Source organism: Polypterus senegalus, chromosome 3, assembly GCF_016835505.1.
Source record: "Polypterus senegalus isolate Bchr_013 chromosome 3, ASM1683550v1, whole genome shotgun sequence".
In the NCBI taxonomy this organism is placed as follows: Eukaryota; Metazoa; Chordata; class Cladistia; order Polypteriformes; family Polypteridae; genus Polypterus; species Polypterus senegalus.
Window position 1 is genome coordinate 263515056 of NC_053156.1, and position 27733 is coordinate 263542788.

The window sequence follows — 27733 nt, forward strand, 5'->3', positions numbered from 1 at the left end:
AATGAAATAAGAGAACACTTTAAAAATAGTTTTGGTTGCAAAAATGTATTTCTCTATTTAGTTCATTTACAGTATTGTACAGCTCCAGAATTAAGAAAATAGCTCTTCTCTTCATCCCTCCCGTCCCCAGACAACTAGGCATTCATTCATAAAAGCATTTTATTTGTATGTACAATATTCTGGTGACTACATTTAAAGAAGGGCATTAATCAGAAAAAGCTTTGTTTTATTTTACTTTTTTTTTTTTTTTTTTGCTTTTGACATCGAGCCCCTTAATTAATGCAGACTATCTAGGAGATCATACATTGGTTAATGAAAAATAGACACTGCGCGCACTTTACTGGCCCTTTTTCTCATGGCCGTCCTTAATCATGACATTTTTGAAGAGAGTCAGTAGAGGCTTTTGGCTCCTTTCATCCCAGGACTTCATGAAACCTCCATAACGCTTATCTTTCGGGGGATCCCTCCAGCGGAAGTGATCTATTGTGTAGTTCTTGTTTTGAGGATGAGGGGTGACATTCACATACGTCTTTGCTTTCAGTTTTTGGGGATAACTGAACTCCACTGACAAGTCCCGGCGGATTTCTGCTGGGTAGCTTTCTGCAGACTCTTCTTCCACTCCGTTAGGATAAACCTTCACAGGACGACGCTTGCGGCCAACAGGTTTCCCCCAGCGGAAGTGCTCCATGGAATAAGACCTCTTATTATCTTTTTTCTGTGCGGCTTGGCCCTCCATTGGCTCCATTTCTGCCTGTCTCTGTGGTGGGGATAAAATCTCAAGCAGAATGCTAAGGGGTGTGTTTTCCCCCGAGCTCCCTGTCCCACCCTCCTGCGAAGTGCTAATCAGTGTGCCATTAGTGTTACGCCCTAAACTATTCCAACGAAAATGCTTCATGATGTAGTTTTGGACATCCTCAGGCGGAGGCTGCAGATGACCATTTCCAGGAAAGATGGGAGTCTCCAAAGACAGGTCAAGCTTACAGGTTTCTATACATTCCTGCAGGGTAAATGGGGTGAGAAAAGAGAAGATCTTAACCATTATTTCTTTGCTTTCTTATGTATGATGTCTTTATCTGTTGTGAGCTGATCAAAAATTAAAATGATATTCAGGGAGAAGCAGGCACAACCAAAAGAATCCTACTTGCAAACAACTTCAGCTTACTCGTGCAGAATCGCCTGCAGACAATAGCATGTAACTCAGGTCATGTGCTGTTCAGAGACTTTAAAGTCGGCTCACTTGCTCAGTGTTGTCTGTCCTGTGTAGACCATCTGCAGTTCTGCTCCTGCCTCCTTTCAACTAAATGCTTCAGAGGAGGCTCCCTTTAACTTCTTGTAATCTGAATGAACCATCCCTGGAGCAAAACAACTAAGGAGTTGTCAAGTTTGCTGTGTGTTTGAACAATGCTCCAATACTATTTACTGCTTCAAGTTTGAGAATAAAAGTCTCTTTGCCCAGTTCTCACCAGGCTGTCTGTTTGTGCGACTTTCACATCTGCAGACTTTAAAAGGGAGCTACGTGGTACTGATGAATATGTGATAAGAAATAACTGTACTTGAGTGAACAGTATAAACAAATTAAAACTGTAAACATCTAATAATGATGATATACTCACATTTTTTATTATTCCTATTTTTAATAGTTATCTGTTTAAGTTCAAAACTAGACATTTCCCTGTAAATCTGTATTGGGCAATGAGCATCAACAAAAGACAAGTCACTAGGAAAAGCAGACATTACTCCAATGCAGGACAATTGTGTATAGCATAAGAGTAAGCAGCTCCTAGATAGATACTTTATTAATCCCAAGGGGAAATTCACTTAATCCAGCAGCAGTAAACTGACACAAAGAACCAATATTAAATTAAATAGTAATTATTACTACTACTTATTATTATTTGACTGATGCCTTTCTCCAAAGCAATTTACAACATTTAAGTTACAATTGAATACAATTCTTCTGTTTTTCCAATTGGAGCACAGGCCGCTGCATTTGAACCCACAGCCTCAGGGTTTGAAGCCCGCTATCCCACACTGCCTGCCAATAATAATAGCCCTTATAAAAAATGCAAATATTGTATATGGAAAAGCACTTAATTACTTGCATAGCACTTCTGATACACCTGATTAACCAATGGCACTGACACCCACTGTCTAACGAAATTTCACACTAGCAGATCTTCATTACTCATGTTGCTATTGTCACGTTCCTAAATGCAACTTTTGCTTCATTCTGCTAACTGGAAAATTATTTTCAAAGTAAAAAATATTTAACAACCTAAGGATGTCTGAGAGCAGGAAGCAGATTACAACTTATACTTGCGTCATACTAACCAGGATGTTAGCTTCCGTGGACAAGTCTCTGCATCTGTAGTCCTCCCAGCACTGACTCTGTGCACTGATGCTGTACAACCACAGCACTGCCAAGACGCAGTTCACCACCGGGCGCAGCATCTCTGAGATCCAGGTATTGAAGCTCCCTGCTCGCCTAGTGTAAAACAGATAATATTACGTCATTCACCATACTTGATGATCATGCTCACCTGATCGTGAAAGGCAGAGTTGTCCATGAGGTCATTTATTGTCCTCAAACTTATACTTCGGTGAAAATTAACAGGAAATATCTACCACAGCAGTAACGAATACACTTGACTTGAGCATTCATAGTTTTCATCCTCTTTCTCTGTACGTTTAGCATTCGTTTGCTCAGAGGTTGATGCGCTTACTGCTTCCTGAGCAGCTCTTCTTTTCTCCACCCTAGCAGCCCGCTTCTTCTCTTCTTAATCTACATCTTTTCATATTAAAGATCAAGTCCGTGTTTGTGTTGCAATTACTTAGTATGTTATCCTTAATTTTTCACTTGAGCTGGCACTTATGTCTTCAATCTGCCTCAAGAATGATTTAAGATATGAAGAGGTAGGGGAAGTGATGGCGAAGGTGGTAGGGATGAGAATGGCGCCCGTACGCATGCACTGCATGGCCACCCTGCTGGCCGCTGCCGAGAGTTCATTCTGCAATAAAATAAAATAAAAAGAGGAATAACCTTGGAGGTCAAACATCACCCTGAAAGCGGATAGTAGATGTCATGTAGTATATGTGTACCGAATTTCAGGTCAATCTGTCAAAATGGTTTGCGAGCTACAGGTGATTTAAAATCCTGGACAGACAAATGAACAGCCACGGTAGTGTATTATATATAAAGATATTCTGTGATTAATTTCAAATGACCTGCTTGCGATTGCAATGTCTTGAAGCAAATGCAGCACATTCACTGTTGGCCATTAAACTGATGTTGTATGGTGATATTCATACAGTGCATCTGGAAAGTATTCACAGCGCATCACTTTTTCCACATTTTGTTATGTTACAGTCTTATTCCAAAATGAATTAAATTATTTTTTTTCCTCAGAATTCTACACACAACACCCCATAATGACAATGTGAAAAAAGTTTACTTGAGGTTTTTGCAAATTTATTAAAAATAAAAAAATTGAGACAGCACATGTGCATAAGTATTCACAGCCTTTGCCATGAAGCTCAGAATTGAGCTCAGGTGCATCCTGTTTCTCTTGATCATCCTTGAGATGTTTCTGCAGCTTAATTGGAGTCCACCTGTGGTAAATTCAGTTGAGTGGACATTATTTGGAAAGGGACACACCTGTCTATATAAGGTCCCACAGTTGAGAGTTCATGTCAGAGCACAAACCAAACATGAAATCAAAGGAATTGTCTGTAGACCTCCAAGACAAGATTGTCTCGAGGCACAAATCTGGGGAAGGTTACAGAAAAATTTCTGCTGCTTTGAAGGTCCCAATGAGCACAGTGGCCTCCATCGTCTGTAAGTGGAAGAAGTTTGAAACCACCAGAGCTCTTCCTAGAGCTGGCCGGCCATCTGAACTGAGTGATCAGGGGAGAGGGACCTTAGTCAGAAAAGTGACCAAGAACCCAATGGTCACTCTGTCAGAGCTCCAGAGGTCCTCTGTGGAGAGAGGAGAACCTTCAAGAAGGACAACCATCTCTGCAGCAATCCACCAATCAGACCTGTATGGTAGAGTGGCCAGACGGAAGCCACTCCTTAGTAAAAGGCACATGGCAGCCCGCCTGGAGTTTGCCAAAATGCACCTGAAGGACTCTCAGACCATGAGAAACAAAATTCTCTGGTCTGATGAGACAAAGATTGAACTCTTTGATGTGAATGCCAGGCGTCACGTTTGGAGGAAACCAGGCACCGCTCATCACCAGGCCAATACCATCCCTACAGTGAAGCATGGTGGTGGCAGCATCATGCTGTGGGGATGTTTTTCAGCAGCAGGAACTGGGAGACTAGTCAGGATAAAGGGAAAGATGACTGCAGCAATGTACAGAGACATCCTGGATGAAAACCTGCTCCAGAGCGCTCTTGACCTCAGACTGAGGCGACGGTTCATCTTTCAACAGGACAACAACCCTAAGCACACAGCCAAGATATCAAAGGAGTGGCTTCAGGACAACTCTGTGAATGTCCTTGAGTGGCCCAGCCAGAGCCCAGACTTGAATCCGATTGAACATCTCTGGAGAGATCTTAAAATGACTGTGCACCGACGCTTTCCATCCAACCTGATGGAGCTTGAGAGGTGCTGCAAAGAAGAATGGGCGAAACTGGCCAAGGATAGGTGTGCCAAGCTTGTGGCATCATATTCAAAAAGACTTGACGCTGTAATTGCTGCCAAAGGTGCATCGACAAAGTATTGAGCAAAGGCTGTGAATACTTATGTACATGTGATTTCTCAGTTGTTTTATTTTTAAGTAAACTTTTTTCACGTTGTCATTATGGGATGTTGTGTGTAGAATTCTGAGGAAAAAAATGAATTTAATCCATTTTGGAATAAGGCTGTAACATAACAAAATGTGGAAAAAGTGATGTGCTGTGAATACTTTCCGGATCCACTGTATTATTATTGTTAAATGTCTTGCAGGAAGGAAGGAACAATCTCAGGAGGTTACAAATGTATGCAGTGACAGTGCTGCAAGTTGAAAGCACTGCTAGTTTGTTATGTTAGGCTTCACAAATTGTGGTTTCAATGCAAGCAGCAGTCTGTTGTTTAGGGTGCTAATAAACTCATCAGAAGAGGATGATGGATTGCGATAAGAAAGCTTGTAAATAAGCTCTCAATATCCAAGGGAAGTAGGAACAATCTTATTGATGCCTCAAACACGTGTGCACAGTGGTTTCCATGAAGCCAAATTGTTCATCATAAAATTGTGCAGTAAACGGGGGTTTTCAGATTTGCTGTTTTATTTAAAGGCTTAGGGAGGAAGCTTTTTGTCATGGATCAGCACTAGAGATGAAGCAGTAGTCACTCAAATCGCATCATCTAATTTCTCCTTCAAAGAACAAGTTTATATTTACTTCACAGAAAGCATGGCTGCTGGTTTCAAAACATTTTTTTGGTAGACATTATGTCATGTCATCAAACTGTTAACTCAGGTCTGTATGTTCAAACTCTTCACAGGTTTCAGAACTTCAGCCTCAAAGAAATGTTGCTGAAAGCCACCTTCAAAACTAAAACACACTATTCCTGTTTATTAATGTTTTACTCTGCTGGCCTAGCTCTCTTTCTCATGGGTGGGGTTTGATTTGTTTCAAATCTAGTTTTATTAAACTTGACTTGCTTATTTGATTTTAGTAAAATTAATAAAATGTTAAAAAAACCTAAAACACACAAGCATACAAGTCCAAAAATATTAGAAACACCAACAAAATTTTGGTGGACTCTTCTTCCTAGTCCACACCATAGCTCAGCTCTTGTTCCCGCAGACTTCCTACTCCTTAGTCCTTCAAAGATGCCATCCAAAGGGTAAAAGTTTGGGATGATGAAGATGTAATTTAAGGAGCACAGAAGTCAGTAAATTGTGAAAAAAATGCATAATTACATAATTTAAAGACACAATGTCATCATTTTTATTATTATTATTATTGTTATTATTACAGGTATTATTTGAAAACTGACTTATTTTAAAGACTGTTTTATTTTACAATCCGACTTTTCCAAACAGCACATTTCTGAATGGTTACTTTATGTATTTCCTAATGCCTCTGTTCGTGATGGTTTCGTCACTTGTCAATCAAGACCAATGGGCTGAATGGATTCCTATTGGTTAGTCAGTTGCTATTGAATTTTATCTGATTATAGACAGTAGGCTGCTAAATATCTCCAACACTACCTTTCTCACATTCAAAGTGATAAATCACCAAAGCAGTAACAGTCATGACAGTTTTACAAATAGCCCTAGTGCACTTGTACTGCCTGATATTAGGTGTAGTCCCTGGATTGGAACTGGTTTTTGGGTTGACACTCCTTTATTACTGCCTCTCTCCCCACCAATACAGCATATATTCTACATTTTAAACAGCTTACAATTTTATTTATATAAATTTTAAAACTGAACCTTTGCAGTCCCCCTGCTTTCGGCAATACTTCTAGAATTCCAATAGGGAGTCTGTTGGACAAGGTGATGCCATTTTACTGCAGTTGTCTACATTGAGCCAACGTTCTGTATTCCACTTGGCCTACAGCTGATATCCATAAGTACAACCATCTATAGTGTGGAGCCATTTTATCTTAGCCAAAATGATAACAGGTGGGTTCTTCAGTTGATCAAGATAAGTCTACGTGATAGTAGTGAGGTAAAGGCAATTACAATCAATATTTCCTTCTCCATTTTAAGCCCAACATGGAGTATACCAAACACAACTGTTAATGGCTTAGGAGCGACTTTGACACTAAGGGTGTCTGGTAGGCATTCAAAGAGTTTTGTCCAGAATGATGTTAATTGGGTGCACACCCAACCTTGATGAATTCTATACTATTTAACACCACTAACAGTGATGCAGAGACATACAATTGTACACAAGTCAGGCTATTTCACATTAGGTAGTTTTAGTGGGGAAAGAGTCACAGAGGCAAATTTTAAAGATCCCAAAACAAACAGGGGAACAAGAACTAGCAGTGGGTAACAAAAATAAAGAGAATTTAAAATGCATGCCCTTCACTGAAGAACTAAATGGTGCAGTGTGTTGGGTCCTAACCCTCCTGATGCTACTGTCATATACAGAAGAGCTCATCTCTTTCTTGCCGTCTCTACCACCATCACAACAGCACTTTTAGGGTGAACAGCAGGATGTGCTATTTGTTGACTTCTTCTTGAACTTTTTATTTATAATTCCTTTTACTTCTAGTTTATTCCAGCTTTATTAGAACATTAGAGCACTCTAGACGAGAACAGGCCATTCAGCCCAACAAAGCTTGTCAGTCCCATCCACTTATTTCTATCAAGAAAACATCAAGTCGTGTCTTGAAAGTCCCTAAAGTGTTAATGTCTGCCACAATACTTGGTAGCTTATTCCAAGTGTCTATCGTTCTTTGTGTAAAGAAAAACTTCCTTATGTTTGTGCGAAATTTACCCTTAACAAGTTCCCAACTGTGTCCCCCGTGTTCTTGATGAACTTATTTTAAATTAACAGTCTCGATCCACTGTACTAATTCCCTTCATCATTTTAAACACTTCAGTCATGTCACCTCTTCTTTTCCATAAACTGTAAAGGCTCAGCTCTTTTACTCTTTCCTCATAATTCAACCCCTGTAGCCCTGGAATTTTAGCTTTTAGTTTCTTAGCTCTTAGTTTAGGGTGAACGACTGTTGCTGCTGCCAATTTATAATATTAAAGGGGCTTGAAATTACATTTTTTTCTGCGTATCTTAGGTTAGTTCTGCATTTGGTATTATGATACAATTTTTTTGCTATTTCATAGCAATCTGCTAATTTTGTAATTGTGTTTTGCACATTGTTTTACAAGCATATTTAATTTTTCTTTCTTCAGGTGTTTTGTCTTCACTTATATACAGTATAAGGGGAGACCCAATAATTCCCAAAATTGTTTAAAAATTGTTAACTGTACCACGTATAGCAATTCCATTTTATTCACCACTAAAATACTCCTAGAAACATTTCCTGTACTCATCTTTTTTTACCGTGTCTACAGCTTCCTGCTATTTTATCCTGGATATCTTCCATAGTAGCAAATAGTCTTCCCTACAGTCTTAAAATTTTAAATTTCAGGACCAAAAAAAAAGTCCCAGGGAGCAAATATGGGGAACGCAAAGCACTGTACTTGGTCAAAAACTCTTTGACTGACAAAATGGTTGGTGTGGGTTCAGAAATGCAGTGTTACAGTGTCCCTACAGATTTTATTTTTTCTCCAGCCGTCTGGAGTTTTTTTCGTTTTTTCTGTCCCCCCTGGCCATTGAACCTTACTCTTATTTGATATTAATTAATGTTGATTTATTTTGTTTTATAATTGTGTCTCTCATTTTTCTATTCTTTAATATGTAAAGCACTTTGAGCTACTGTTTGTATGAAAATGTGCTATATAAATAAATGTTGTTGTTGTTGTTGTTGTTACGTGCATCACTGCTTTAGTCATTTTTTTTCCTGATGCTTTCCCTTCAACACCTCAGCAGTTCAGTGTAATGCTGCTGAAGGAACAAACTAATACCAAGCCCATCAATTTTTTAAAAATGTGATCATGATGCACCAACATTGATGGACTGAAAGCCAGAAGTCTACGTGACCATCATCATCAGGTCCTTCCATGAAAACCCTAAATACAAAGAAAACTGTTTCACTTTTGTTAGGTAGAATGCCCAGAGGGGACTGGGCGGTCTCGTGGTCTGGAATCCCTACAGATTTTATTTTTTTCTCCAGCCTTTGGAGTTTTTTGTTTTTCTGTCCACCCTGGCCATCGGACCTTACTCTTATTCTATGTTAATTAATGTTGACTTATGTTTATCTTTTATTGTGTCTTCTATTTCTCTATTCATTTTGTAAAGCACTTTGAGCTACATTTTTTTGTATGAATATGTGCTATATAAATAAATTTTGATTGATTGATTGATTGATTTTGATGTTTAATATGACCTGATTCGCCTTTTTCTGCTTTAAAAAAAAAAGAAAATATTCAAAGTCACGCACAGGATTTCAGAATAAATGTCAGCAATATGCACCCGGTCTACTCAGCAAAATGCCACTTGGCGGTCTGATTAACAAGACTGTAGGCAGACGATACCTTGGGGCAGAGCTGATAACCATACCCTACTCCCATTAATGACTGATTCTGGGAATTATTGTCAGTCCCTCGTATATGGTGTTTTTTTTGGCACTCATTAGGAACTACAGTAGCTGTGCTGGAACACTACAATAACACCACTGTGATAGCTTCACTTTCTGACTTTCTGTGTTATGATACACATTTTTGTTGTTATTTTATTTCATTTTATTATACTCGGGGGCTTCGCTCGCCAACCCCCGTGTTTGGTTTTCCGGATACACACTTGTGAGATTTTTTTTTCTTTGAATCGTTGCTAGTTCATTAGTTTCACTTTAACTTCATAACTTCTGTAAAAACATTATTTGGAATATTTCGTGTCCCAATATGCTGAATCTTTTAAATGAGGTCTGTGAGACTTGTGTTTAATGACTTTGTACCATAATTTAGGATAGGTTTCTCAATTTGGAATTTCAGCACCGACAAAACGATCTACATCATCAGCAGTTAATAATTTTTTTTGCAAAGTAACCAATAAATGCATGTGAGTTAAACTCCGCTTTTGAAATTCTCTGACTTAAACTAATTTCCTTTTGTTTGCGTCAATGCAATCTGTGCTATGTTTTTTTTGATACTGTAGCGACTGACGTAATAAAGTGTCACAAAAATTCTACTTTAACAATCACCGACTGCGTAACCCCAAACACAACTTTCTAGCACCCTCTCCAACTTCTCTTCCCATGGGTCTTGCCTCCCCCCTACCACATCAATCAGTACCCAGCTATCAGTCTTCCGTGCTGCACTCTGCCCTCCCTCGATCGGACCTAACAGTCACTTAAAACAAAAAAGGCTTCAGCTTGGCAGGGACGCTACAATACTTTCGACTGTTACTGCTTTCATATTCTGTACCTTTCTCTGCATGTGTATCATGCCTTGGATCTCTTTTCTCCGCACTGCTCTTTCTTCTTTGCTGAGAGCACAGGATCTGTGTGTGCCACGTGACTTTATATGACTGAATGTTTTGCAGGCTGGCTGTGCTCTTATTTGATAAGACGGGTGTGTCTTGCAAGAATCTTATGTTCCATGTCCCTGCAAGATTGCCCTGGGAAAATCTCTTGGCACCAAGCCTCATGTTTACGGTACGCGAGACGCTGGATGGATTTCGAGAACTTCCAAGAAGATCACATATTGTCGCCTTGCTTTAACATTCCAGGATTTTTTTTATATATATAGAGAGATGTGTGCTGCAATTGATGGGTCACATGACTGCGATTGATCATGTCAAAGACATTGCAGGATGCTCTGGTGTAAATATGAATGCAACACAAGTAGAAAGTATCCTTGGTTGGATAAAACATAACTCTCTAGCAGTAGTTAGTGTCTCTTCTCCAGTAGGCCTAGTGCTAGGTTTTTCCGTTTTGTGATCTGTTTTTGACTTTGAATTTTGGTTATCCCCAGTGTGTAGTTGGCTCAATATATTTTTGATCTTGTCTGGCACTGACTCTGATTCTGGTTCATGTTATTATCTTAGCATTTTGGGCTCCATTTTTGACCAGACTAAGAAGTTTTGTGCTATTGTTATGATGCAAGTTGGGTTACGTCATGAGTCACAACCCCAGCGTCAATTACAGAAAAGAGTTAAATGGGCATCCAGGGTATTTATTCTCTGTCTGAGGTAAACAGATATAAACAGAATAGATAGTTTTTCTTTGATTTACATTTTTTTCTGGCAATGACCCTTTGTCAATGTTTTCATCAATGATTCCTGTGTTTAGTTTTGATTTTAAGAAAAGTATGGTGTGTCTTCCTGTTTTGGTTTTTTTTTTTTTTTTTGAGTTCTGCAAGTCCCGTTTCTCTGTCTTTCTCTTAAAAATACAGTTCCTTTAGTGCTGGAGTAGCACAGAGTTATGTTGCATGACAACATCTCCATTAAATGGTCCTACCTGAAGAAATCAGTGAACTTAGCCTCAACGTACAGCATTATCAGCAGTTACTGCTTGTACTTAAAACAGAGGGACACCAGCGAATAGGCCTCATTGTGCAATGTATTCTTTTAATTCACTTTTTTTAGTTTATTTCTCAACAAAATGCTGTTTTAATAATTTGCTTTATAATAGTGACCTTCATATTATAGGCTGTGGAAATTAATATTAGCAATAAAAACTGGCACCACTGGAATCAGTAAGCAATTAAAAATGAATGTGGAATTTATCTTGAGGGCTTGACTGAAATGATTTCAATTTTTTTTTTTTTACATTTTTTAATAACTATCTGGACAATTATCTCCTTCTTAGAAGAATGATTATTGGATTTCAAATAAAGCTATCTATTTTATTGAGTTTTTCATTATTGCGTTGTGGAGAGCTGGCACCTCACTTCATTACAGTCATAACTGCCAGGACAGTTCTGAAACACTATTTTACCTAACGAGATGCTTTTGAAGTAGGAGGAAACAACCCCTCAACAAACATGGTCTCTAGGTCTCTGCAGCCATGAGACAACAGCATGTCGACCATGTGAGTTTACGAGTGCCTCAAGAGGTCTCGTTTGGAGAAAGTGGAAGAGTACACAGTCATTAAGCTGTCTTTCATTTCTGCCCTGAGAGTGAAGGAGAACACCTTTGAAGAAACGTGGTCTCACCTCTTTCCAGTCCCCATGCTATAAAGGAGACACCACCACATGAAGTTGAGGTGCAGTGGTAACCAACTGCTGAAGGATGCAGATCCAGCCACTAGGAACCAAACCTTGGCTTTGCTTGATACCCATGACTGGTGGCCCTGTGTCATTTCCTTTTTCTCACTTGCTCGTGTTCTTTTCTTGCCTATGACAGTTAAATGGGTTTTTCTCAGCTTGAACCCCTAACCTCATTACATCTCTTTTTTCTTATACTCACAAGTCATAACCACTATTCCATTGTGACAATTAGTTTAGTAATTATCACTAAGTAGATGACCCCATAGCGCAATTAATCTATTCATCTTTTTTTTTTTTTTAACTCCTTTAACTTAAGTTTGTATCACAGAGGACTGTGTGGAATAATTAATTAGTGTAAGTAAAATTAATTTTTAAAAATAGAATTGTTACAATGTTAAAAATATTTAATTAAATCGACTGTTTCCTTAATTGCTACCAACAGGGACAGAGTAACAGAGTGTCATCCACATGAGCGGATTCTAAGGAACTGTGAAGTCCTCAAAGCACAGGTGATCAGAAAGGAGTTGGAACCCTCTCTTAGATAAAAATAAATAAATACATAAAATTAGTACACAAAAATAGGATCCTCATCTGCCCAATGATAAAGATATCGCTAAATCAGGACTGTCAATAAATAAAGCTTTGCAAAGCTGTTTTCTGCTTTTTGTATGGGATGGGATGTTTTCATTTGCTATATGTACTGTATATGGATTATTTTGACAGGAAGGTCAGAATGTGGACAGTTTTGTAAAGTTATATGTTAATCAGATCAGTCAAACAGCAGAATCTATGGACAAGGGGTCTGGAAGGCTGTGGCCCTTTTGTACTGAGAAACCTTTCAGATTTGACTGGATTGTTAAAGGAGATGTATGCCTGGGAGTGTGAGCACTCAGTTGGTCTGGGCCAGCCATGATTCATCTGGAGGTTTTGTTTTACACTCTTTTAAGGCAAACTGGCCTTCCCTTTTTGAAGCAAAATATTTAGAAACTTTTATTTATTACTATGGGGGATGTCCTGTATCTCAACTTTGTCAGCGGTTATACAAAGTGCACGCATTGTTTTCTTAGTTTGCTACTCTATATTTAAGTACAGTACATATATGTGTTTAGTTTATGTTTGTACATGTAGCTTGGTTTTACATTTTTCTGTTATTCTTTCATATTTGGAAATTTTGTTAGGGTATTCTGGAGTCTGTCATCTAAGGCAAGTGATAGCTAAGATAAAAAAATTGAATTGAACAGAAAACAACATTTTGTTTCTGCATTTATGTGAAAGACTCCAATAGACAAACAGATGGGTAGATAAATAGATATGAAAGGTGCTATGTGCTAGACAGACAGACAGATAAACAGAACATAATTTGTCCCCAAGATGAAATTTAACTTTTTACACACATTATTACCTATTAGTACGCCAATTTAAATTCATCATTGATGCTACTTACAGTTTATATCAAATGGTTAACCTGACCGTGTTCAGTTTAAATCATTCACTTTCATCAGACAGCCCCCCCTTAAGCATGGATTCACTACTAACCAATCATTAGAAGATAAGCAGCATTTCCTACAACACCAAAGCATACCAGTAGATCCATCCACTCATTCATTCTTCAGGCCAGTTGGTTCAGCCCCATGGTTGTGGGAAGCAAATACAAATGTGGTCAGTCAATAGCACTTTTATGGCAGTTCAAGGGTTTGCTGTCAGCTTTGGCTTCTGGTGATGGCCATCTAGGTTTGTGGCTTTGAAGCTGCAAATTCTTACCAAGTGTAATTACTTTATAAAGTCTGGCATTTTGAAGTTTTGTTTGGGTTTTAGTTACATTTCATAATTCAAAGTACATTTAAGTTAATGAGAAACCCCCGCATTTTGAACAGAATGTTTTATGTTAATTTGAGTGGGAAACTCCTGGTGCATATTTTAAATAGATACATGCGGCTAAAGTTCAGATGATATGAAAATAATTTGTCTCACCCTAAAAAGAAGATCAGACAGTGAAGTAAAAAGATTTGTGGGGCAACTACCAAACATGGATAAACCCAGAAAATGGCAGTTGAGCCAATGATGATTACATGTAACCAATGTGTCAGAATATCATGAAGAATGTTACACTTTTATGATACACCTCAGGTTGTACTGTACTGGTACTGCATTTAATAAGGGTGACCTGACATCCCATATGTCCCTGCACAATCTGATTTATCAGCCTCAACTATCCCTGACTGCTGTACATCAGACTGCTATATTTATGCATTAATCCCATCACATCAATTCAAAGGGCCTGACCAATCACAAGGCTTGCAACTGAGATATCTGTATCTTGCCCAGAATTCATATTTGTGAGGCCTTTTGTTTTCCCCTTTATTTCCTAATTATTCTACAATTTAGATCAGAGTCAACCTGGGGTTAGGCCTCATGCACAATCAGCTCTCTTAAGTGCTGTGTTTGTCAGGCCATAGTTACCTGAGAGGACTATAAAGGACTCCTGCTGGCCACAGTTCTTCACTGCAGTATTAGTTAGCTTTTGCTCATTGTGCTTCTTGATTATTCAGGATTCATCTGTTTTCGACCCTTGCTTTTTTGATGTCCTGAAGTCAAGTCTTTCTGGTGTTAATTCTTTAATAATTCACTCCGTTGTCTCCTTTAGTTTTTTTTTTTGTACTTATTTAGATTGTAACCCAATTAAGTATGGAATTAAAGAATGGTTGTGTTTATTGTTTTAGCTTGAAGAAAGTTTCTTTAAGTTAGTATTGCAACTGTTTGTTTAAATGAATAAATTAGGAGTTTCTTTTCTGTTAATTTAGTCTTTTTCAATGAAGTAATAAATTACTTAAATTATCCTGTGGAGCTTTGGGACAATTCTCTTCAGTTTTAACCTTACTGTTTTAGAAGGTGACAATGTCAATGTGTGTGCTGGCAAAGCAGCTTATGTTAGTGGTCTTTGCACCCCTAAATAAAGAGAAGTATACAGTCCATGGACAGAGAGCTGTATTGACTCAGAATGAGACAGTAGAGACTTTTAAAATGAACGGCAGCAGGAGATGAGATGTGCTCGAAAAAACTGCCAAGGGTCGTAACTGGAAAGGACAAACAATCAAACATCAAATTTTAAACGCAAACCTAAAATCAAAGTCTTGAAAAACAGAAAAAGTATTTGTTCTTAACCAGGAATAGAGAGATCAGAACGAAGCAACACACCCCAAACAGGAAGCTCCATAATAGAATGTGCTAACTTATGCGGCGCTCCAGATGATGTCATACTGTACATCACACACTTGCAAGTGACACTGGGAAGAATTGTTGTAGCAACAGCTAATGTGATCTCTAAAAAATAGCAATGCCCAACTCCAACAAAAATGATGTTGTGATAAGACATTATTAAAGTTCAGCTTTTTAAAAATTGTATAAGGCAACAAATGGATGTGAAAATCATACTCCTTGAGATCCAAAACCACATATTTCATGTACAACATCTATTTAGATTTCATAGGGAAGGCAAAAAATGGAGAAAACAGTTTATCATAGCAAGAGCATGGACCAAATGTCAAATTTGGCTCTCAGACAGAGAATATCCAGCCCAGCACGTCCAGCTAAAACCAACATTTGTGAATTGTAGTGTAGCTGTCGTTTAAGCTATCAGTAACTTTCTGACTAGTTTTAATTTTCAATAGTGTGCTCAGTAGTTTTCATGCATAATACATTGTCTACAGTATACAGGTTGCATGGCCTATATGATTTAAACTGCTGTTTACGACACTTTGATGATAGACTTGTTGTGTGTGCAAGCAATGTAAATGTGGGTTGGTCACGCATGTATGTCGGAGGAGCACCTTCCAGGTTTATCCAATGTAAGCAATACCACACCAGGGTGAGAGAGGGCATAGTCACTAATGTCTTTGTCTCTTCTGTCATTCTCAGCAACTAGAAGATGCCTACAGAGGGCGACAGACTCTGCCCCTAATGGTGTCGGGGGCTGTAAAAGAACAGAAACCCACAGCTCCCAACAACAACCCATTTGACTTCTGTGATGAGAAGACTAATATATTTGTTCACGTTTGCATTAATTCTGACTGTTTAAACCCCACTGAGTGTTTTTTTTGGTTTACCATTATTGTTCTAATTTTCTAGGCATGACGAGTGTCCTTCTAATCGCCCACAGGGTGAAGGACACAGTTGTGCATTTAGATTCTGGAATTATAGCAGAGTGTTTGAAACTGTGCAAAAAAAAAATATATATATAAATGAGCAACACTACTACACAGCCTATACTGGTCCTGGTAAAATTTTAACTCTAGAATTCTCTCACTGCTCATACCGTCTCTTTATCTTCTAACCATGGTGGTATGCCGAGTCCTGGCTTTGCACCTTTCAGTTTTAAGATTACCAGCTCATTTTCTCTTGAGTGTCAAATCCACAGGGGATACATAAGATAAAAATCAACCTTTACATACCAATTTAATTCACACATTGGCAGAATTTAGGTGACATGGAAGTCTGAGGATTTTAGATCTGTCAAGTTAATATATAGGAGGGTTTTATGGTATAGAACCGATAAGTATGCATGTCGCAGTGCACTGTGAGCTTCAACTTATGGAGAGGAAAGGGTGGAAGCAGCCGAGCCTGTTGTATTATTACCACAGAACCTAGTGATTCCTTTTCACACCACCTCTCTGTTCATTATGGTGGGGAAAATGGCAACAGTGTGACAACACATCTGAGCAAGGCAATCTTCTGGACTGCTGTACAAAGGAGCAATTTAATTATTTAAACTTCATAATGTGTATGTCACTGAATTCACTTGGCCTTTCTACAGCCAAGGACCCAACATCTCAGCTATGCTATCTAAATGGAGTAAGACAGACCTAGTCCACAAGCTTCACCAAGAATGAAGATGAATATTCACAAAGAATCAAAAGTGAACAAAAAGGCTTAGCAATTCTACATTAAAGGAAACTTCAAAAAAGAAACATCCTAGCTGAATTTGAACAGGTTCTGTATTCTTTGTGCATACTTTTGACAAAATCTACACCTCTGATTCAGGTTTGCTCGACATCCTATAACTTATTTCTTTTTTACTTCAAACACCTGCTCACTTTATACATAACATTAATCAATTCTAAACAAACCCCACTAATTAAAAAAATTAACGAGTATAGCTATAACTTGCAGACATTTCCTTATTGTATCAGCAACTGGATTTGAATCCTGGCCTCATCTGGGTTCAGTTTGCTTGCTCTCCCTTCTCTTATATTCCTAAGACGACTAGTTTGGGTTGAATCATTTTAATAGGTATGGATATGCCAGTGCCCTGTAGTGAACTAATACCCAGTCAAGGCTTACTTTGTGCCTTGAGGCAATTGCACCCAAGTAGATTTTGGTTCCCACGACTCAATTTAGCGGGTTCACAAAAATAAAAGGATACTCGCAAGGAACTTACTGACAAATGAATTCACTCTGTGTACTCATCCATACACTCTATGAAGTTTCTCAAACACTTTGTAACTCTAAAATGATTCCTGCAGCAGGCAAGTGCTGTGTGATATTTGAAAATCTGGAAATAAGTCCAGATTTCTTCAAATTCTATATAAAATGTGAAATTGGTAAAAGAACTTGTAAATTATAACATGAAAAGTACATTACATCACTTATTAAAATTGAAGAACAAAAGAAAAAAGAGATGAAAACTAAAGAAGTCAGAGAACAAATGTGCCATGAGATAGAGGTCAGGTAAATGCAGACCCGGCACCTTTGAGCCCCGAGCCTGCCATGCACTGCTTCGCTCATTTGTTCTCCATTAAATCGATACCTGGCTGGAGTGAAGCACAAAACATGTATCTGTGTGTCACCGTGCAGCCAGGCTAGTGCTAAATAGGTGAACTCCCTAAGCTGACCCTTTTGTTTAGACTAATGCTACTGTGTTAGATCAAATAACAATGCAAAATGATTAAAAAGGCACCTAACAATTAATAATTATGAAAAATAAATAACAAACCTAAGTCACCAAGATACCAGATGAAGCTTTTCATGTCTGGGGTCTTATGTGAGCCATTGATGAATTACTTCCTAGATGCACCTCTGTTTCATGGTCAATAGATTATGATTACTCATAAGCATACATGATAAGGATAATGCAGAGAAAAGGAAAATAGCTGTTAGTGCCCACCATTTAATCTGTTCTGTTCAGTGAACCTGCTAGTGAACACAGAGGACAACAGCATCGGAGGGTCAGGGCATTTTAGAACTGCTTACCTTTGTTACAAAGTAAATAATACAAAAGACTGGCATTCATGGCTTTGAGTAAAAGCAAATGAGACGACAAACAGGAATGACAAACACACAAAAGAAACAGACCTCCAAGGTATGAGGAGAGAAGACCATACTGCAAAGGATGATGATTACTTGCTCTGCTTTTTTTTTTTTTTTTTTTGCAGTCTTTATAAAATGGAATTTGTACATGAAAAAGTAAAGATGGAGCAGTCCCAGTGCCATGGAAAGCTAAAGGGAGCATTAACCCTCAAATGAACTTTTCTGGCCCCTAAGTTTTGGGCAAAAGGGGTTTTGAACACTTTTTTCCTATTTAATTTGCACCATAAAAGATAAGCGTACTTTATCAGATAACTACGCTGACTGCTAAATCACACCAAAGGTGAGCCGTCATCGCAGTACAAGTGCTCGTCCTCTCAGTTCACACCGGCACCATCCCACAATGAAACACTTCAAGGGGGAATAAAAACAGCAGCTTTCATTGTTTACGAACAGCCTGTTATTAGGCATCACTTGTTATTTATTATTAGGTAGTAATATTTCTATTGTACTATTATATTGTATTAAGGATTACTTGTGTTCTGTTCTGTGTATTGTACTGTATTGACCCCCTTTATCTTTTTGACACCCACCGCACGCCCAACCTACCTGGAAAGGGGTCTCCCTTTGAGCTGCCTTTTCCAAGGTCTCTTCCATTTTTTCCCTACAAGGGTTTTTTTTTGGGAGTTTTTACTTGTCATCTTAGAGAGTCAAGGCTGGGGGCGGTCAAAAGGTAGGGCCTGTTAAAGCCCTTTGCTTCACTTCTTGTGTGATTTTGGGCTCTACAAAAATAAATTGTATTGTATTATGGTAGTTTCTTAATGATCATTTATCAGTTATGGGGTAGTGCATTACTGGCGATTTAAATTTTTTTTTGGAATCTTTTTGTTTGTTTGGCAAGTGAGCTGAGCAATAGATGTGGGCATTATACATGAAGTAACGGCCATCATCAGGTGTACATAGCATAAAGTATACATAATTAAATCAAAGTAAACAAGCATAAAATGTACTGATTCCAGAGTAACACATTACAATACGTTGGGGTAATGCATGCACCCCATTCAATGATGGTCCCTGCCTTGCATAATCCCAAAAATTTCCTAGGGCAGGGGACGTGGACCCAAAGGTGTTATTTTAGAAAAACTACTGCTTCATCCAGAATGTATTGTTGTGGTGTGATTACCATTGACGACTGATTGACTGTTGTGAGCCGGCAGCAGCCAAGTTAACTTAATTCAAATCAGTTTTTCCACACTGATGCTCACTTCAGTTCACACACTTAAAATGCATTTACTTGTACAGAGACTGTGCTATATTAACATGTACACTGAGTATGATGCTAAGTGAATAATGCACACCAAGCAGGAGAAAGACAGCACACACGATAGATTTATGGTAAGATGCATTTGGGGCCCATCATGATGTGTGGTTTTGTTTTTTTTAGAAACAGTGCACTCGGGCGCCAGAGGGGTGTAGGTGTGCATGATAGCATGGCAGAGCAGTTCTGGGGTGTTGATGGGGTGATCGGTCAATCTTGTATTCATTCCCATGCAGATGTGTGCAGTTCAGCCGATTGGCACATTAGCACTCTGGGGTCTGTAATCAACACAACTGCATTTCTATTAATATAAAAAGGAGACTGAGCAAGTAGATTAGAGATTGAAAACAAAAGGAAAAAATTGACATTAAGGAAAGAAAGTACAAAGGTTAAATTGAAGAAGCAAGAAGAAGCAGGGTGTGGCTGAGCCGGTGCTGTAATGAGGAGGCGACCCCAAGAGGAGTGAGTGGATGGTGCTCAAGGGGCACCCCAGGAACAGGAGTGACCAACCGCTCTGAGTGGGCTCCAGCAGGGATGTTGGTGGTGGGGAAGGAAAAGGGCTTGTGGGTCTCCTGAAGACCCCTAAGGATGGCTATGTGGGACACGAGTCAGATGAGAGACGAGTGTGCCTGTCAGTGGACATCGCCTGTTGTAGAGCAGATCTGAAAGTGAGCAACAGGGAAGACAGTTTTGAAGGGAGGCTGGTTTTAAAGAAACAGCTCATGTGTATTTTAACCCCAATGTTATTGTTGGATATGTATTCATTTGTTTATTGAACATGACTTTTACTGAAGATTTTTTTTTTATTGCAAGATGCACTGTGCTTCGTGTTCAGACACTGTTGTTAAATGAAAACACTTTTGCACTTTGCACCTACCCTCTCTACGTCCTTACTGTCTGGCTTTTCCTTGGACACAACTATCAACAACCCAGGTTCAGAGGACATTAGAGCAGATGCAACCAACCCAGGCCATCACAGAATGTGGCATCTGAGTGATATGGGGGTACCAGACAAACTTATGCAACTTCCCAGTAAATTTCTTGTATAAAGGAATTGATTTTTACTTACATGTCTCCTCGGGTTTGTGTACTGGGTCCTCCCTGCATGGAGTTTGCATGTTCTCCCCATGTCTGTGTGGGTTTCTTCTAGGTGCTCCGGTTTCCTCCCACAGTAAAAGACATACAGGTTGGGTGAATTGGGGATGCTAAATAGGCCTTTGTAGGTGTTTGAGGTGTGTGTGTGTGTGTAATTGCCCTGCGATGGACTGGCACCCTGGCCAGGTATTGCCCCCTGCCAAACACCCTAAGCTTGCTGGGACAGGCTGCAGCACCTCCTGTGACTGTGGTCTGGATTAAGCAGGTTAGAAAATTACCGGACATGACAGATCTCATCAGAACAGCTGACAATAAAATTAATAAAATATACACACACATAAAAGGTGTGTTTAACCTGACTTGCAATCTATAAATACACTGCCTGAGGATCTATGAATCTGGTACAACAGGTGATGGTTTGAGGAAGTGGAAGATACAACCATAAAACATTTTTTTTTTTTTTATCGCTTAATAGACTAACAAATGGTTGGTTATTCAAGTATAAATCTGACAGGTTTTATAATACCAAATTTAAATAATAAGTATTCATTCACTATTCATAGTTGTTAAAAAGGAAAGTTGAGTTTTACTAGCATATCTGCAATGTCATCATCTGCACTGAAATACTTATGTCTCCTCCCAGTGGCCCCCCTCAGAAATTTCAAATACAGATTTTTGGCTGGGAAGATGCAGACAAAGACCAAGCCCATTTCATTAAGGCAAATTTAGGAGCCAGACCAGGATGGGATTTCATATGGGACAAACAAACCTGCATGTACACCTCTGAAGCAGAGAGAGAACAGAGCGATGGGGACAATATCAAACAGACCGGACGGTGGCCAGGCCAGGATCTCCACAGAAGCTATCTGTAGTTGGAGGTGGAGGGTGCTACGCTAACCAGTGGGCCACCAAGCAACGAGTGGAGTTACACCATGTTGAGCAGATTATATGACACAAGGAAAAATAAAATGAAAAATCAAGAGATGGTCTCAGTACACTGGAAATTCGTGTATACCTCCAGCGCCTAATACGCTTCCGTAAAAAAAAAAAAAATAGTGCGGATGATTCTTAATTAAAGCGCAGGTCAATTTTGTTTTGCATTGGCGCGTTGATTTAAACTGAAAGAACCATAAACATCAGCACGAAACAAAACCTGAAGGGGGGAGTGAAACTCCACACAGACAAAAGGCCGACTTTTGAAGGATTTCAAATAAAAAAAATGACTTGCTGTATATTTGAGATTTAGACGTGAAAGGTTTACCATGTACATGGGTTTGAAAGCCGATATAGAAGTTCAGGAGACGTTAAATGTGGATCGGACTAAAAACAATTATGACGGCGTTCGAGGGTTCCAAGGTTTAGATATGCCGTGGAGAATAAATAGAACTAACAAATGAACCGTATTATGACACAGATTTCTTTAATAGAAAAAACACTGAGGGGAGCAGGGTGCCGCGGGTACTAACGATACCGCCTCGCAAACCCGTCAATACGTCTGGTCTGGGTTGGGTTGTAATGAATGCACGTTCTCCGCGTGACCACGCCCGTGTTCTCCGGTTTAAACCCGCTCTCCCTACATAGTGGCGAATGAAGCACAGTGGGGTGTACGTGAGTGCCGCCCGACGTGAACGGGCACCCCATTCATGGATGGTTCCTGCCTTGCGTCCGAACTTTAAAACAGCGCAAGCTGAAGATGAATACTGGGTGGTGTACGATACTTACTCAGGTGTGTGAAAACCGTGGGACTGCCAAGCCCGAACTCGGGTACACGTTTTTGTTTTATCCGACGACTATTTTGAATTGGATTCTTTCTTTAAGCAACCTGATGTTTCCCAATTTCCTTGTTTTCAACTTAGAAATTATATAAGTGGATTGGATATTTTTTTACTTGAATGTAGCCGCCCTAGCACGCCGGAGTAGGCGTATAAATACCATACGCGTGACGCAGTACGATAAAGTCCTAAAAATTGAACACCTAATAACATACCTGACCAGATAGGGGGCTAAATGTAGTAAGCATTTGTAGATGTCGATTCGGTGGTTTTTTAATCCTGGTTTTGTAGGTTGTCGTCATCTTGATGATTTGTGTTCTGCTTTTTTAAGACATAATGGATGCAATGAGAAGTCAAGCAAGATGACACCTTTTATTGGCTAACTGAACCGATTACAATATGCAAGCAGGTAATCCTACCTGAAGAATGGGCCGGTCTCCTTTGTCACGAAAAGCATGCATATTGTAATCGGCTCAGTTAGCCAACAAAAGGTGTCATCTTGCTTGACTTCTCATTACACCCGTAATGCCTAACACGGTACCGAACCCAACTATTAAATGAGCACGTCTGCGGGTCTCAACCTCATTCAGTGGCGTTTGCAGTGATGTCCACTCGGCGTCCATTTTTAATCATTAGGACACAATTAAGAAAGTAAACTTCACGCGCTAAAGCTATGGCAAAATACAAATTGGTGTGAATTTCACCCAATTGCGCGTTTTTAAATCGGAACATTGCAACTGCATACTACTCAATCAAAAAAATAAAAGATACAATTTGATTCAAAATCAATAGAGAAAACGGATGAAAGCAAAAGAAGACTCAACCCCCATCTAAGCCCACTAAATATTATTATGTTTACGGTAATAGAGAATATAAAAATCGCGCTGTATTCCTTTTAAAACGCAGAGTAAGAAAGAGAACATTTATTTCGGGCCAAAACAGAGGTAAAACGGCTCGTTCTTTGTGAAAGTGGTTGGGATAAAGCCCTGCATCTGAAGTGAGCCTTGGGCTGAACGTGAGAACCACTGCTTTAAGTCCCACGTGGAATCAATTGACAAGTAATCATTTTAGGACAGGAGTCCTCCATTACAGTCCTGGAAGACTGCAGTGGCTGCAGGTTTTCGTTTCAATCAGTTTCGGAATTAGAAGAACGCCGGGCTAGCAGATCATGAAACCTGGTATTTAATTATATGTTTTGTTAGTTCTTTTGTTCTGCCAAAATAAAAATTGTAAAACTTTACCCGAATGTTTTGTGGACCCTTCCCTTCTCTGCCATTTATTTCAAAACATTGCATTAACGGATACCTGATGATGCCTATATACGTGCACAGCATGCTTAAATGTAAGCACATTAGTAGTAAAGCTGCTGCTTCCTCATTAGAAACCCATGACAGGCAAATATTAATATGGCTAATATTTACTTATTACTAAATAATGAGAGGTACTTTTTCTGTTACCGTGACGCAAATAATGTTAAAGTACCTAATCAGGTTTTAACTTAAAACATTGGTTAGGGAGAAAAAAATTCAGCCAATGCGGACCACCCGTAATCGAGTTATTGGTGAAACCAAACAAATAATTTATTTAAACGTTTAAAAAAAACTTTACGTATTCCTTCAATATTCCATTTCTGTATTCTAATGAACCATAAAATAATCGGCATCGGGCAAAACAGAAATCAAAAATAAATAATTCTTCCCATTAGCCACCCATTTTCAAATGCATTACTTTAAACGTTCTCTTTATGATATCTGATTAAATATTCTCAACTGTCCAAGAATCTGGGAGAAATCTGGAACCATCATATCAGATAGCCTTTTATTTTCACTATATGTGCAACCATCTGTTATTGACTGGTTTTACTGGCGAGCTAAAAAAAAAAAAGTCTGAACGGTGGGGCTGGAAGTGCCGTGCGCTAAAGAAGGGAAAGGATGCGAAAATCCATGGTTCTTTTTTTTAAATTGATGTTTCTTTAAAATGTATAGTTATTTCAAGCTGACAACTTGAAACCTTTCCTATCCTTAAGCTTTGTGAACTTAAATGGAACAACTTGAACTACAAGTGAATAAAATGCGTGGCGTGTTAGTTGTGGGTTAGAGCCAGTGCCTGCAGTGGGGAAAGAACTGGCGGTACTCCTTGTTGTTTGGCTGGGAACCACTGAAACTACTTAGAAACGGAGGGCTGGCTGGACCCCCCTTGGAAATGCGAAAGTGCAGATGCTGGTGATGATAAATTTAATACACGAGTAGGTAATGTCGGTACTCTTAAAGCCAGATAGGGAAGTACCGGTGCCGAATATCGGCGAGTCCCGCTCCACTGCCTATAATGTAGTATAACGACACGGTTATTCTTGCTACGTTATACATATATATTTGCTATAAACATTATACGATAACGTAAACAGCAAACCCCGGTCAGTAAAACGACTTAATTTTTCTTTTAGGGTGCTGGAACTAGCTAGTCGAGATTAAATTTTCTAACATAAACCCTAACTCCTAAAATATCGGCTCTATAAAGGCACGTACTGGGTTGTGTGGTTCCCCGTTGAACTATCGCTTAACAAAGAACCATTTTATTCTGGCAAGGGATCTTTGAAAGTTAAATTGGTTCTTTGGGCATTGTAAATGTTCAAATAGGTGGAAAAGCAGCGATCTGTAATGTGTAGTAGGCAACCTAGCAAGATACTAACAGATCAAGAACATATGAGATTAGCCTGATTTATTGCATCCAGTAAGAGTTCTTTTAAAATCGGACACCTAATGGTATTTTACAATTCGATTAGCGTCCGTTGTTGGTTATTTATGAAGCCCGATGCGGGTGCAAACAAATAACGGTTGTTTCTGGAACTTGCATATGGATGGTTCTTTTTGGAACCAAAAATGTTTCCCCTATGGCACTGCACTGAAGGATCAGTTTGGCCCCTTTATTTATGTATTTATTTATAAGAGAGCATAATCAGCCGTCACCTACCCTGTTACTCAGTCAAATGCTGCTTTACAAAAACCATAATAGATGCACTACAGCGTACATCGCAATCACATTTGTATTAAGTTGTAGAAAAATAAGGGGAGCTGCCAAAAAAAACACCAAGGCACTAAGACAACGCATCTGAGCGGGACATTCAATCTCACCATGCCGGATTTGAGAAGCTGGAGCACTAACTGCTGCGCCACTGTTGCGCCCTGCCCCGTTACACTAGCCATTGTGAGTTCGTGTGCGAACATTTAAAATATGCACGAGGGGAGATCATTCAGTCCATCGGGCTCGTTTGGTGAGCTAGTCTTTCTCAAAATGTCATCGTTCACATTTTCAAGCGGTTTTAGGGTATTCACTTAAGCTTCGCGACTGTCTGCTTCATCCCAGATTCACAAGATCCTGCTGTTAATAATTCAACGTTGAGATTTTGCTTTTTCATTACCGAACTAAAATACCCGTCACCGCTAAGCAGACGGAGCCAGTCCTTTAACCCCAAAGCATCTCCACCATAAAACGGATGGTTAGAAATGTTGACTATTTTGCAATATTTAAAAACACTACAGATCTCCTGGAAAGATACTTTATCTCATCCTCACATTCAGATAGTTACCTCCGCCCGTCCATCTACGTGTAAAGTTTCTTCCGCCCGCACATTTTCTACGGTTCTTCTAAAACGAGTCGTCACGAGTTCTTCGCTTCTTGGCTCTGGCCAGTGCCAGGGGTTTTCGGTGCCCTCGAGTTGTTACAGCGATAGCGGCCTCATGACCTTTGACTGCCCACCCTCAAGTTTCTTTTGGAGCAGCAGAGGATAATCTCGGTAGATGGGATGTTTTGCATTTTTCTTTTTGTTCTTCCTCATCGCCGGCGCCTGCTGTCCCACTTTGAAGGGCGTTTAATGAAAAGAAAAGAAAAAAAAAAAACACAACTGGAATTGAAAGCTGTCACCCGTCATGTCGTCTGGGCAAAAACGCGTATCCTTCCACTAAATGAGCTTTTTCGTTTTCTGCGATTTGAAAGTTGCAACAGTTTTAGAATGATCGCTTTAGTTCTTCCATTGCAACTCTAAAAATTAATTTGGGGGAAATGGAATGTAGATGTTCAAAATGAGCGCGTATCTAAAATTGAATCCTTAGTTTATATAGCGCCTTCAATAAAAAAAAAAAAATCTGTTAAATAGCGTATCCGGTGGTGAACACGTTCATACGCCTTTCTAAGCAAGTCACCTAAATATCCGAAGGCATGACTTATACTGTCGAATGGACACACACGGTATTATTGGGCAGGTTACAGGAACAGAAAGGAACGGCACTGCACGAGCGCTACAATTTGTTTCACGCGAGGACGTTTTCTCAACTCGATCGCTTTTTAAATGCACTTAAGTCGCCGAAAACTGAATCCGTCCAAACAAAGCCACATGTGTGCTGGGCAGTTTAGCTAATCAAACGGGGCGGCTGGAGAAAACCCTTCTGAGCATGGTATGTCACGCAAACCGCACACCGATACCGACAGGGCAGGATTTGAACCAGTGCCGTGTTTGTGGGATCACGCAGTTGCAGGTCAGTCAAGTAAAACGGAACATTTAGCTTTGGACGTGGCTTCTTTCTTTCTTTCTTTCTTTCTTTCTTCCTTCAGTCCCATTTCAAGCCAGTCTGTTTACAGTAAACCAGCCCTCCTCAAACACGACCATTTATCTTTAATACTGTTAATCATTTCTTCTCAGTTGTTTGCTTCTCTCTATTTTAATAGCATTTCAAAAACCTGAAAGGGATTATTTAACAAAGCGCACATGGGCAAACAGTTAAAACGTTTACATCTATTGCTTATTGAATATCATTGTATTTTATAGTCTTCTTTATAGTGTCCCTAAAGTTGGAGTAAGAAGGATCTCTAAATGGATATATAGATGTAATTTATTCATTTTTAACTGAAAACAGTTCTCAAGAAAAATATATTTAAAAAGTGTGAATTTTTCGGTCTACCTTTACTAATACCCCCTATAAACCTCAGGAATCACAAAAACTGTCTGTAATGGACTGGCGTTCTCTCTCTATGGCTGTTTCCTGCCTTGTTCCCAGTGATGCCTTAGTATGGTTTGACCCTCCATGACTTGGATTAAGCAAGTTTCAGAAATGCATGACATGAAAACTACATATGGAACAGTGAGTAAAGTGAGAGGAGCATAAAAAAATAGTAAAAACACCACATGTTCAGGTTTTCTGTTCAGTATAAACTTCTTTCTCTCTCTCTCTCCTGCTATCCATTATACACAAACACACTCAAATATAAGCACATGCATGCATACTTACATACTGTCAAATATACCAAAGACAAAAGGCATTTTTACACAACAGACTGAAGACAATCTGACCTGCTGCAGTGACCCCCGAAGATCGGTTTCCTCTTCTCTCCTCTCCGACACAGTCCTTTGATCTCCTTTTCCTTACAATTCAGGAAATTATAGGACATTCAAGGTCTGTATTGCTGCCTCCTGGTCCTG

General features: G+C 39.3%; 1 protein-coding gene across 4 annotated transcripts; it reads right to left on the bottom strand.

The window, feature by feature from the left end:
- Positions 1–37: 37 nt before the first annotated feature.
- pomca (proopiomelanocortin a) lies at positions 38–27733 on the bottom strand. Of its 4 annotated transcripts, XM_039749049.1 has the most exons (4): positions 22680–22696; positions 22476–22578; positions 2332–2485; positions 38–997 (listed from the first exon to the last, which is right to left on the bottom strand). In XM_039749049.1, exons 3-4 carry the CDS (start codon positions 2449–2451, stop codon positions 338–340), a joined length of 780 nt encoding a protein of 259 aa, XP_039604983.1. In that variant the 5' UTR covers positions 2452–2485; positions 22476–22578; positions 22680–22696; the 3' UTR covers positions 38–337. The 4 variants fall into 4 exon arrangements, with proteins under 4 accessions (XP_039604983.1, XP_039604981.1, XP_039604984.1 ...); XM_039749047.1 differs by lacking the exon at positions 22680–22696 and having other exon boundaries at positions 22476–22603; XM_039749050.1 differs by lacking the exons at positions 22476–22578; positions 22680–22696 and adding an exon at positions 22211–22348.